General features: G+C 45.6%; 1 protein-coding gene across 1 annotated transcript in view; it reads left to right on the top strand.

Moving 5' to 3' along the window:
• The first annotated feature begins 487 nt into the window (after window positions 1-487).
• magi2a (membrane associated guanylate kinase, WW and PDZ domain containing 2a) overlaps window positions 488-13,443 on the top strand; it is a 115,233-nt gene continuing 102,277 nt past the window's right edge. Inside the window, exon 1 of the mRNA XM_068755432.1 lies at window positions 488-773. Coding sequence (XP_068611533.1) covers window positions 488-773 — 286 coding nt within the window. The remainder of the gene's footprint in view (window positions 774-13,443) is intronic.

The raw sequence follows: 13,443 nt of genomic DNA, 5'->3' as shown, positions 1-13,443 counted from the left end.
TTGATTTTAAAAGAGAAAATATGCGGTCAGGAAAAGTTAATGAAGAAATGTAAAAGTAAATGCATTTGTTGTTTATGGGACAAGCACCCCCCCCCCCCCAAAAAAAACATAATGTGAGACAGCTGCTAAATCAAAGTTAGTAAGATTGTGAGTTATTTCTAACAACACCCTATTTATTTACAAATTCAATTCTGACGCACGCGTTAACACGTGGGTTCTGCAAATTCCGATTATTGACGCTGCCCCTGAACGCACTATAAGTTGAGCAGCATACGCGAAGACAGACTGATGATCCAGCTGCTGTGCCGTGTGTGTGCGTGTGCGTGTGCGTGTGCGTGCGCGCTGACATGGACACCACTGGCGTTTCCTGGTGAAACTGGGAGCATCGACGGTGACACCGGAGGACTTCTACGAGCGATCAAACTTCTTCCACCGCCCTCATGTGACCCCCACCGCCCCCGCCCCCCCCCCTCCCTTGTTTTGAGCCATGTCCAGGAGCCTGAAGAAGAGGAAGAACCACTGGACGAACAAAGTCCTCGAGAGTGTCCTTCGCAGGAATGAGGAGGGGGCGCCGGCGCTGGAGCTGAAGGGCGGCGCGGAGAACGGCCAGTTCCCGGTGGTCGGCGAGCTTCTCCCGGTGATCGGCGCGGCCGGCCGGGATGAGCTCCTGCTGGAAGTCAACGACACCCCGGTGGCCGGACTCACCAGCAGGGACGTGCACGCTGTGGTCAAGCACAGCAGAGACCCCGTCCGGCTCAAGACTGTCAAACAAGGTGAGCTTTTTATTTCTCTTTATTGTTTTATTTTTTTACAGCTTTCACACCGACTTTGCGTTGTTTGCTCCCGACAGGCGTTATTGTTGCGCTTCATCGTATTTGCTTTTTCTTCTGGTGTTATTTTGTTACTTTTCTCACATGTTTTTTAAACAATCATTGTTTAAAAAAAAAAAGTTCTAGTAAGTTATGCGTCGCTTTTTTTTATAAGGGGGGCGTGTTACATTTGAGGCCGTCAGGAAATACAAACTCCGGTGACTGACACAAACACACGCGCGCACGTGTTTACGAGTACTTCATGTGTAACAGCTGTAATGTCACTATATAGCGATGCTGCAACCATATTACATTGTACCGGTACTTTCTTTAATCCACACGCACGCACACACACACTCAAAGGGATAAACACGTGCAGTGGAGAGAGAGCTGTTGCGTGTTTGTTGGGCAGTTAGGGGTTCAGTGCCTTGCTCCAGGGCACCTTGGCCAGAGCCCAGGCGGTAAACTGATTAATTTGTGACAGTAACCATCAATAACAATCATCTTTTCATCAGTGACTGTGTTCTGTGTCCACTTCCTTCCTCGAAGGAGATAAAATTGTACATTTACTGTTTAATCGTTTAAAAAACTTTCTGTTCTTTTTTTCCGCACAGTGGAAATTTTTACATTTAATATTTGTCATCCAATTTTGTTCAGATGTTTTTTATTTATATGCAGCAGCCTGATTACCCACATTTAGAATTCCTGACTTGTCATCTTTCCCTGCTGGAGATGAAGCTCACACGACACACTCCTGTGCCCCCCCTCCCCCCCCCTCTCGTTTTGGGATGAAAAATCAAGCAAAGAGGCTTTGGATCACAGTGTTGGTGCGTTCGTGTGCGTCTGACGGTGTGTGCGCATGTCTTCGGCATCGTTCCAGGGATTTAGTCAAAAGGCAGCCGAGCCAATATCAAACTGTGGAATTTCATTCAATGAAATATTTATATCCCTCAGCTGCTGCTGAAGTGATTGATATTCTTAGCTCAGCGCTTGTTTGTGTGAGTGGTTGTTTACAGTGTCAGGCGTCTTTTTATCTACTTTTTATTCACACTAAATACGTCGTCATGAGGAGAAACAGTTTCCTCACAGGACGGAGTTCAGGAGCGGATTCTTTGCGCTTTGAGTCGGGCCTGATGGATCACACCTGCATGGTGTTTGTCCATGTGTTGTTGTTGTTGTTGTATTCTTATACATATATGCGTATTTAGATATGTATTTATCTTATTGGACACTATTCCAGTGTCTCGTAGTCGTAAATGCAAACATTTTAATCGCAGTGCTGCTTAAATTTGCAGCCGTATTTTGATCTTTGTTGGTTTTACACAAGATTGAGTTTGAAAACTGTTGTTCTACTGCCTCAAATATGATTAAAGGGCCACATTTAAGGCAGATATTATGATTTAATGCAACTTCAGCTTGTGTGTTTTCTCCAGGAACACAGACTTCTGATCGCACAATTGATTGATTATCTAATGCTAATCATTAGGTCTCAGTTGTATCCCTAAAGGTATGAAGAAATAAATGCAGTGGTGTTACATTACTAACCAAAATGCATTAACAGAGACACAGGATGTGTATTTTCCCCCTCTCGGGATCATGGTTTCTGCGCCCACCAAAAGGGGGCGTGGTCAGACGGCGCAGCGACTTGGTTTAATTGATTCTTACTGTTTAAAGACTTCAGACAGGAATGCGAAGTGTCCTTCAGGCACAAAGTGCCAAGCAGTGAAATTTAACAATCTCAAATATCAGCTGACGCTTTAGGCTAATAAAGCCATCGTGGATCAGTGCCGCGCGCTTTTAGCCTCGAGGGCCCTTTTTGAATCATGCATCAAATGCAGCGATCTCTGATCTCTAATCTGCTTCTCTGATGTCACAACTGCATTGACGTCGTCCGTATCTTTTCAGAGATCTTGGCTGAATTGCCAACTTGAATTAAAATCTTCTGAGTAAATTAGAGAATCCAGGTCATACAGATCTCATCCCTTTTTTTAAACTCCACCCTATGAGGCCTTTTATTAGCCTCTGAGGGGAGGCTAGATTAGATTGCCACCAGCAATGGGAACTCCACAACATACTAATGTGTTTTTAAGAGGCTATAGGGCTCAATTATATGCCCTGTGAGCTGCCATTAGAGCAGGACAGGACAGATCATGGAAAGAAAGGACTGAGACTTCTTCAAAGTTCCAGCGTTTTATTCCGCCCAGATATTCACCTTCACTTTCAAAAACCATTTATTTCCAATTATTTATAATCAAGCTCATGCGATTAGAAGATCCTGGGTATGGTGGATACGTGTGCAACCTGAATTACAACAGTTTACAAAGTGGTAAAAAAACAACAAAAAAAGCACGTATAAATCATTCTAAATGTTGTTTCTAAATCAGTACGAATTATAGCTTTACATTTTAGCTCCTTTCCCCATTTCCCCTCAGTTGGTCTTCCTCCTTCCAGCTCCGGTGAAGGGTTGATGCATCCAGCTGGAGAGAGAGAGGCTGCCGCTACAGGGGAAGCCGGCGCGTCCGGGTTAGCCGAGGGCGATGGCCGAGGGCGATGGCCGAGGGCGATGGCCGAGGGCGATGGCCGAGGGCGATGGCCGCCCTCAGCTAGCAGCAGTCCTCCAGTCCAGAGCGCCATGGCAGCAGGACGTTCTTAGTTTTAAAGGTCGTGTTTGGCTAACAGCGTGGCTTTGGGGGGGTCGCCGGTAAGAACTGGAACCACCGCTTTGGTCCAGAGCTGGAAGAAGTGCATGCCGGATTAAGTTTGGTCCAGTCCCACTTACCACATGCTGTCCAATCATGCCTGACAGAGGTTCGCCGAAGAGATCCAGTCCTTTCCTCTGTTACGTTGTCTGACTGCGAGGCTCCCCTCTGGGGACAGGGAATGATGACACAAGCACACGCACACACACGCACACACACGCACACACACGCACGCACACGCACGCACACGCACACGCACACACACGCACACACACGCACACACTACCTTTACTTCCTTGTAAACATAAGCGGTGAGTTGAGGTGGAACTGAGAAATGGCAAGGCTGCACACTTTTGTGTGAATCGTACACGAGGGGAAGCGAGGGCTGTCGCACTCTAGACACTTTCGGCGTAAAAAAATAAACTCACTGCCGTTAATGATTTAACTGTTTTCTTCTGTTTGTTTAATTCCATCATTAAATATGATTTAAGTTTATTCCAAATGAGCCGCCGCGTTGCGATCGATGGATGCTCATCAACAAGATAAACAGTCGGCGGCATTAAAGGCGGATTAATCAGATGATCTCATTAGGATTCAAAGGATTCCTCAAATCATTTACCTTGATTACTAAAAAAAAAAAGAAAGAAAAAATCCAAGCATGAACGTTTATAGGTTTTATTCATGTTCATTTTATTATTCATTTGGTCCAGTATATATTTTATACATTTAAACTGTGAATGAATCATCCTGATCCCAAGCGAAGCACCAGGATGATCAAACTCGGTGCATTCGAAGGACGATTGAATGTTTTTATCATTTGAGTTTTAATGATTAGAAAATTCCAAGCCAAATTTAGACAAATTTGTTGCTATGACGACCTGCTAGGAAAGCTTGCATCCACACAATGTGTTTTGTGACTGGTGTATATTTGATTCCAAACACAACGTCCTCTATTCACCGTCTCCACGCCGTTTTACATGGACTGACGCCGGGAATGCATTATCTTTCTTGCAGGAATGCTCATTTGTCACGAACGGTCTCCCTCCGCCGGCTTCTGTCGAGGCTTAGTGACGCCTCTTTTTGTCCAAAGATAAGGTGATCCTTCTCGCCTTATGCAGCTTATCGACGTTTTCCGTCTCCAGTGAAGTTTTAGTTGCTCTCTGCGTGTGGAGCAGTCTTGTTTTCAACCTCCTTTAGGCCTCCGAAACCAATCAAAGTCACAGCAAGGAATATTGCAGGCACCAGCAGCGCTGTGAGGCAGATGATGAAGCCAAAGTCAAGCTTTCCCATCCCTTAAACTGCTAGCGGTTTGAATAAAATTACATCCGGAATGGGATATTGTGGAGTGAAGGCGTTGGCGAGGGTGAAATTGGCCGACCCGCTAACGGAGACCAGGGAATGTTAAGCAAACGCCTCGGCCCACACTCGCTGATGCCGATTCGCCAAAAGAGGAAAAATCAGGAAAGATCTCGTCTTGCTCTGCTGGACGTCTCGACGCTGAGGAGTCGTACGTGTCCTTGAGGCCCCAACGGTCTGAGGGGAGGTTTTTTGTTAGCATTCCGGTCAAGTCTTCTTCTCGCCGCTCGCTTCTCTTTAGCAACCAGCGTCCATCCTCCCGGCCTGTTAGTTTTGCCCGAGGCGAGGTCACGGCCAGCTGCTTTAAGCCAGCCAGCATCCGCGCTCCTCGGAGGGTTGTAATTTATTTATTTACATATGCAACACTGTCTTTCACTAATTTTTTTTGGTCTCCCTCCTTCGTATTTCATTTCTTCCCCGTCTCCTATGGGAGAGAAGGGAGCTACGTTTAAATTCAAGAGATGAAGAGACCGGTCCGTCCTGCGCTGGCAGACATTATGCATGCCATCCGAACTGTCAGCGAGTGAGCGAGGGACCTTCTGAAAGACAGCCAGAGAGAGAGGGAGAGAGAGAGAGAGAGAGAGAGAGACCCTGGTATTAATTAGATGAACCAGCATCACTTGTTTAAACAAAGCAATGTTTTTTTTCCCTGTGGAAAAAGTCATTATGGCCGACATAACCGGACGGAATTAACAAACAAAACGCTTCCTCATGCTGCATTCAAGGGCAGGTGTGGTGTTTGGAATATTCCTCGTCGACTTTCAACACGCAGTCGACCCTAAGACAGAACGAAACCTCAACCTGACTTAACCTCATATGCATTTTAATAGAAGGCGCAAAATGATATGTTTCATCATGTGGCAACGAGTCAGAGCACTGAACAGCAGACCTGAGATAATTACATCGTGCTGCGTTCAAGTGCAGGTCGGGTTTGTTTACATATATCGAACTTCCAAGTGTGCTTTTTACGTGAATCAGCTGTCGGGTTTTGTGCTTCAAATTAATACTTTTTGTTTCAGAAAGGTTAAAAATCTTTGTTGTTGTCTTACTTGTCTTGATGCCCGAGTAAAAGAAGAAGACTTTCTCGCGGTCGGCCACGCTCTGCTGTGTCCATGCTCTGTTGTAAATAACCTATGGCTGTTATTATTTTCTCCTATGCTTGTTTTTTTTTAAACATTGTTCTTTGGCTGCAGGAACGGCACACAGAAAAAAAAATACTGTCAAAAGAATACCCTGTTTGTCTTTACCCTGCCGGAGCGGCTGAGTCAGACCTGGTCTTGGCATTTAGAGTACATCTTAGTGAATTGTAGAGTTGACTCTTGATTGAAAACTCATTTCGCTGCGGGCAACGGCAAGATCTGTGTTAAACATTTTATTTAACTTTAAAAACTCACATTTGTACATTTTAAGCAAGGGAAGAGTGGATTTGCAGTAACAGACTAAGCGAATGGGGACTGTCGAGCATTGCCCCCCCAAGGCGGCGGAGCTACTCTACTGTCCCTGTTGTGCCACAGGGAGGTAAGGACTGGATGAGGAATCGCACATCATCGTCATCTCTTCCATGACTCTTTGCAGAGTTGCTTTTATTCACCACAAGATATGCAATAATTCGACTGAGGTCAGGGCGCAGCGTATGTCTTCCCTCCCTCCTGTCCCATTGCGACGTCATTCAAGCTTCGCCTGACCTCCTCCAGCGATGAACAAAAAAACAATCGAATGGCTCCTCCCATCTCTTCACTGCCCTCACTCCTGACCCCTGACCCTGGCCCTGTGTTCTCATCCTGCTTCCCCCTTGATTTTAGTTCCGTGTTGAAGCAGCAAGGAACGACATGTTTTTTTAATGAAATGAGGATAATGAAAAGAAAATGAAACCTCCCGTTCTCCCGCGTCCTCTGAATTCACGCTTGCATTCCTGCATACATATGGATGCTTACCCTCCGGCGTTTGTCGTGGAACGACACCGAAAGGTTGTTGCTCACCGTTTACGGTTGCTTATACCTAACACACATTCTCGCATTGCCCTGACCACAGAATTACCTGTAGTTCTAGCATCTGCCCCTTATCTAATGAGGCTGTATTCACTTTAAGATTCACACAGGCAAGCTGATTACCATATTTAAGGCACTGTTTGCGTACGTGATATTCAGCGTTCCTTTTCTTTGAATAACTTCTTTCAAACTCACTTTTGCAAACTTCCTTGGGTCAATTCAGAAATGAGCTTTCTAGAGTCACATTGAAGCCAATATAACAGCCAAATGTGTCAGTTTAGCCTGAAATGGCTCGTGTTATGTTGTTGCACAACAGGAATCTGCTTTTAAAAAGTCTTCCAAAGAAAAAACCCGAAAGAGAACGAATCTCTGGAGAAACGATATTCTGACAAATGGAGTCTTACTGTGGTGGAATCCAGTGCTGTTCTGGTAACAGACTTATCTCAGCTCTTAGCACTCCCCAGTAGTCTCTGGCTTCAGGCCGGAGGTCCAGACCAGGGCTTCAGCCCACTATGTTAGCATCCCCTTCCTGTGCCAGACTGTGGGTTTAGCCCATCCAGCGTGATGAATGACAGCTCTCTATTATTCTAAAGATGAAAGCGGCCGTTGTTATTCTGAGTAGCCCTTGATAGGACTGTATTTCTGAGCTTTTGTGTCCATTCCTCCACTCCATTTTCTGCATCTGCGTTCACCTTCTTTCAAATTGCTTCTATCCTCTCTTCCTGTGCCGGTGGGAATTGTGGGTGTTGTCATCCACTCCCTGGAACACCCAGACCTCATGTGGAGAGGTGTTTTTGCTGTATTTGTGTCTGACTACTGCACTGGGTTTGGTCCCGAATTTGGGCTGCGGTGCATCCTCAACCCAGAAGCGATATTTCAGCTACAAGCGCTACGACTTGATTAACATCACATTTCCTGTAATAATTGGTTCATTATTAGTCAGAATAGATTTGCTGGAGGGCCAGTGTTAGTCTCCTGGAGCAAAACAGCAACTTCTAAGACCTGAACTTGAGCATCCATTGGGCCACCCAGTGGCTGCTGAGCCCAGATTTGCGGCCAAAATCACCCGATGTCTGTTTTGTTGGACTCTAGGTTCTGCGATGGGCTCGGGGTGCATGGAGCACAAACTGTTCTTTAGTCTGTTTCATGTTTCCCACAAGGTGAATCGCACCTCTTTGGAGAGAGATGGGTAGAAACATCTTCTCTGCTCGTTGTCTTGTCCTAGTTTTTGTGAAACGTGTTTTACATATAGAGTTCAGACTGAGCCCACATGTATATGTATTACACTCCATTTTTGTTATTTTGCATCATTGGCCAATTTATTTTTCAGAAATGGGGTTGTACTTGGAGCTGAGCCTCATTTTTTCTTTTACTATCAAATGACTTCATAGTCTCCTTGTAAAAGAGGCTTTTGATGTGATTCCAAGTTCTTTACAATCATTAACTTTCTGCTCGGGAGATGTCGATGCTGTTGACGACTGCGTCACCTTCAGACGTGACATTCAGGCAGCTTAATGTTCACGCTGAGCATGCCATCTTCAATTAGGCCATCTCTGCAGAAAGGCATCGAGACACTTCTAAATGCTCCAAAATGGAATGCCCCGAATGCCTTTTGCGAGCGCTGGAGGATGAATACAAGTCCTGACCTCTCGTCGGTGCGCATTATCGTCGGCACACCTCCACAGTGAGACTCCACTTGGCGTGGGCGATGCGGTGTGTTCGCCGTTGTGCTTGCGGATCTGCGTGCGAAGTGAGCAGTGAACGGGAGACTTTTTTGCCTACTTTCGGGATTGTAATTTTTATGAAAAATAAAAGAAAGCAAACGCAGTCCCCAACACAATTTGCACGCACCGTGCATCATCCGGTATTGCATGCTTTCCCTGAGCAAGACGAGGCGAAAACATTTGGCAACATGTTTAGTATGTAGTATTAGTATGCCAACGATGCTGTAACGTAAAGGCACGTGTTTTTGAGCTGCTTTCTCATTCTGCTGCTCCCATCGCACTGTCGCTCTTATCAACATGCCGACAGTGTAAGTTAATCCTTGTGCAATTTCACACAAACACTCGTTTTTTTTTTATCTCCCTTTCTCTTTTGCATTAATTCCAGCAAGAGGCTTCTTTCCAGCGATGTGCACAAAGTAGGAAAAGTACAAGCTATAGGCACGGGGGGGGGGGGGGGGGCTCGGCAGGTGGCCCAAAGTACTAATGAGGTCAAACAGATATATGCAGTCGCCTAAACAGCTTTGTCCAAGACGTTCCAGCTCAGAGCCCGTGCAGTCTGGAGACATTGCTACTCGTCATCCGGAGCCAGTTTTACTGCGCTTTGGCTATTTATCCTGAGGCGTGTCGAGATTCATGCCCCGGTATTATTAGCAAAGGTGGAGATTTAGTGTTGTCTCGTTTTAAGCCATCAGGGTTTCATACTATTGCACCCACGGGGCAATGGGGGCTTCATGCACATAAAAATTCCTAATTCAAGAAGTGTAATAAATGGTTTATAGCCAGATGATATCGACTACCAAACTTTGCAGCTCCCGGTCATGCAATGCGTCGAGCAAAAATCTTGCTGTTAAGCTCTTGGTCATAGCACGTCTGTGTTGTTAAGGTGTCATTTCAAATAGTCGTTGTGTGTAGTCCATACACAACTTTTCAAACAGCCTCTTCTGGTAAAAGATTAGCTATAGATTTCTTTCGTTTCTTCTTTTAGAGGATTTTTTGTATGGGAATCAACCAGCCCATCCTAGACAAGTCCACAGCGCGATTGGATGAATCGTGTGGTTTACTGCAAACAGGCTGTCAGCCTCTCTCAAGGTTGATATATGCAGACAGACGGGCAACCTTTGCACGCCATTTAACTTGACCTTCATTTTCCTCAAGCCTAGAAAGGAAATGCCCATATTTGATTGGCCCGAGCTGAACCCTCTGAGAGTACGCTTACTGAGCACTTGTACGCTGACGTCATCACAAATCCTAAGAGTAAATCTTAGGTCAAATGTAAAGAGTATTTGTTTGCCTGGGGGCGAAGAGCTTTTTGTCTTTTCAAGTGAGGCATCAGCTGTGGATGTTGATAACCGTCATCGATCTCATCACGCAGGCTTTGTTCTAACTTTCCCACCAGAAACTTTCCACGACAGGAAAAAGTCTGTAATCAGGTGGAGATGTAGTTCGACCCAAAACGCGTTGAAATATTTCCTCTCGAAATGAACGCAACGTCGCCGAATCAGTAAAGAGGAGTGTTTTCTCCCCTCCTCCCTCCTCGCCGGAGTCTAAGCCAGTCACGGCCGCTGGAATGTAAAGAATGCAGCAACAATGGAAAGTGAAGCGCTTATGACGGACGTGCAGCCTCGTTCAGGCAGGATTATATAGTGTTGTCCCTTCCAAGAAGTAGAACTGAACGGGCTTGCAGGAACCGCATGTACAGATTAAATAACGCACTTCTGCAACGTCTTTGGACAGAATCTCAAATGATTAGTTTTGCCTCAGTTTCCATATTTTCCGGTTTCTTGCTGCAAGTCTTCCACCAACGAGTATCTAATATCAGGTCAATTTAAAAAAACAGACTGTTGCACCCTGAAACGGTACACATGTAGCTGCTAATGTTGGGTTTGGCAGCAGGTTTACAGGGCTCTGCTAACCTCATTCTCTTCACACACACTTCTCACCTACTTGTCGTCTGCTTTCATCAGATTTTGTGCAGCTCAAACGACCTTGTATGGCAAACAAAAGTATCCTGTTGAATAGTTTGTGAGCCGAAGGCATCGTCATCATCATCATCCATGATTGTTTCAATATGCTGATATGATTGTGGCATCGGTTTTGCTGCCAATATTTAATTTTGTTTTTCAGCTTTTTGCCCAGGTAAGCCGCATTTAATTCTCCTTTGTGATTCTGCTGTCGTTGTTTATTCGGTCCTAATGCTCCACTGACGTCATTTTCCCAGAGTCCGTGCACTCTGTTCGTAAACTAACAGAAGCCATTCACCTCGCATGATTAGGTGACGGCATCGGAGCGGCTTTAAAGCCCTCGTCTTCTTCTAAACGACCTCAGCAGGGCTGCAAAGCGGCTAAAAGCCCTCGGACCTGAGAGCCGTCCATTCTGCGTCTACGTCCCCCTCGAGATGGGCAGACAAGCCACCGGTCCGGCTGGAGCTTGTTAATGGCAACAAAACAGGCACATTAATGATTTTCACTTTGTTGACTTGTTTGTGAAATACTTTTGAAGATTCTGGCATTTAGTGCCCCCCCCCCCCCCCAAAGCCATGAAATGTTCAAGAGCCATTGCATTAATTCAGATGAGCTGCGTCAAAAATACAAATGTGCTGCCTCGACTAATCTCTCCTGTCGTTCTCCGTGCCGGGGCCTCCCCCTATCGCCTGTTCTCACCCGGGAGGAGGTGGGGGGGGGGGAGCATCTGTGGGATTTAGCTACAACGCGAACAAGAGGGTTTGTTTTTGCTGTCATGCGGAACATCAGCCATTCATCCCCCCCATCTTCAGTTTTTGTATTTTTTTATCGGCTTAAAGCAATTAAAATCCCGGCAGGAGCAGCTCCTCGCAAAGGAAGCTAAATGGAACGGAAGCAAAAGCCTGACTGGTGGTAAACAAGAAGACTTACCTGTGCAAGCCGTGAACATGTGGAAGGCATATTTATTTAGCGTAGCGTAGCATGCTTGTAGAAAACGTTTTTTAGCTCAAAGGCTTTTCAGTGCGCAAAACGATGCAGGGATGCGACACAATCTGATGATAATATCATCCCTAACCCTGACCGCTTTGATTGAATAATTTATCAAGTACCACGTCCTTCGCCACGGATACTTTACTCCTGAACAGAAGAGGCTGCTCTTGGGGGGCGTTTTCCATTCATGTTGATGCTGAAAACACACGTTAAAAAAAAAAAAATACACCTTGAAGTTTTCAAACTGCTCATTATGTTGGCGGTGAGCGGAGCTTGTCTTCCTGCGTCGACAGCTCTGTTACCATGGCAGCGGATGATCTTTCATTACCTTGAGAACGTGACGGAGAACTCAACACGCCTGTAATCACATAATATATTTCATTCCAATGAATCAACTTGTCATATTGTTTTCCGCCCGTTTCCACAGCAGTCAACAGAAATTCTGGTTTGACCTGTGAGGCTGAGAAAAAGAACCCCCCCCCCCCAAAAAAAACATGCATTTTCACGAAGTTTAAGAAAATTAGAAGCGTGTAGTAATCCCAGTTCAGCGATAACATGGTGGTTCCCAGCGGCGTGCCTCCTGTTGTTGACATCAACCTGACAGCGTGGTGAGGAGTGATCATTACCCCGCTGCCAGGAAGCGGAGGAAACGGCGCCGTCTGTTCCGGAGCGGGATTATTATGGCCGGACCACCAAAGCGTTCCGTCACACTTGTTGATGCTTCACATCCAACCTGCTCAACGATTTATACCCGATCCGTCTTTATTTTTGGAACTTTGAAGTTTTGGGGGAAATCTTAAAATGATGCTGATATATGCAGTTTTATATTCGCATTCCTTCTTTACAGTTAACATGACAGGTATGCAAACAGAGCTCGTCTTTGAGGTCTTTCAGAAGCCCGGAGACGCTCGTCTCCGTCACATTTTGGCGATACACAAAGGATTTGAGACGGACCTTGCATGAAATTCATAAATGCTGAGAAGGAATCCTCCAGACTTCAGTGCCTCTGATTGGTCAACGGCATCAACCCAGAGCATTGTGGGAGCAGGAGACCACCAGAGGGATAAGCTCTGTTCCTTCTCATAAGAGATTCATTCTTGGCAACTGTTGGGTCTCTCTGACGTCCCTGAAAGGAATCTGCACATGTGCTGGGAGTGACTTGTCGATGAGTCTTTCATTCCTTCGTCCATCTGCTCTCGAAGCGTTCGCTCTGCTTCATGACGAGGAACCGTTTTTTTCTCTCTTTATGAGCTGTGGATTTAAAAAAAAGCACCCACTTTTAATCCCAGTGAAATGTATTTTCTGACAAATCCTCTTTTACAGTTGCATTTTTACAAACACTTTATTACAATTTGGCATGAAACTGCTCAGAATTTAAAAATATATATATATATGGTGTTTTGTGACACCCAAAAAACACACACACATATCTGTTGCTTTCAGTGGTAATTCTTGCTACTAACCAAACACTTTGATATTTGCTCACCGATCCAATCGGAACAGCTTCCTTCAGACCTCTGGGGGGGGGGGGGGGGGTGGCATTGGAATCTGAATGTGGAACGTCTCACTTTGCCGCCGCCGCTTGCATGCAGCCTGGTCAGCCATCTCCATTTATGTCCATAGTCTCCGGGCTTTGTTTGTCTGCATATAGCTCTACATCATCTGTCAGAACTGCGGCGGGTGAGCAGCGATAGCAGGCTCCAAAAGTCCTTTCCTCCAGAGTCGCGATGAAATGCTATTCTGCGTTTATTGCTGCACGTTCGCATGCAAAGAATGCAAACATGATCCAGTTGTTGGCATTTCTACCAATAAGAGACTTTAGCCCAGAATGGTTTATGAATTGACGAGCAGTTACTATATAAAAATGCAATTTTAGCTAAAGGAGTGATTTTTATTTGCGAGGATGTGATGTTGTT

This window comes from Brachionichthys hirsutus, chromosome 22, assembly GCF_040956055.1.
Source record: "Brachionichthys hirsutus isolate HB-005 chromosome 22, CSIRO-AGI_Bhir_v1, whole genome shotgun sequence".
In the NCBI taxonomy this organism is placed as follows: domain Eukaryota; kingdom Metazoa; phylum Chordata; class Actinopteri; order Lophiiformes; family Brachionichthyidae; genus Brachionichthys; species Brachionichthys hirsutus.
The sequence above is the reverse complement of the archived record's forward strand: the minus strand, read 5'-3'. Positions and strand labels throughout refer to the sequence as shown.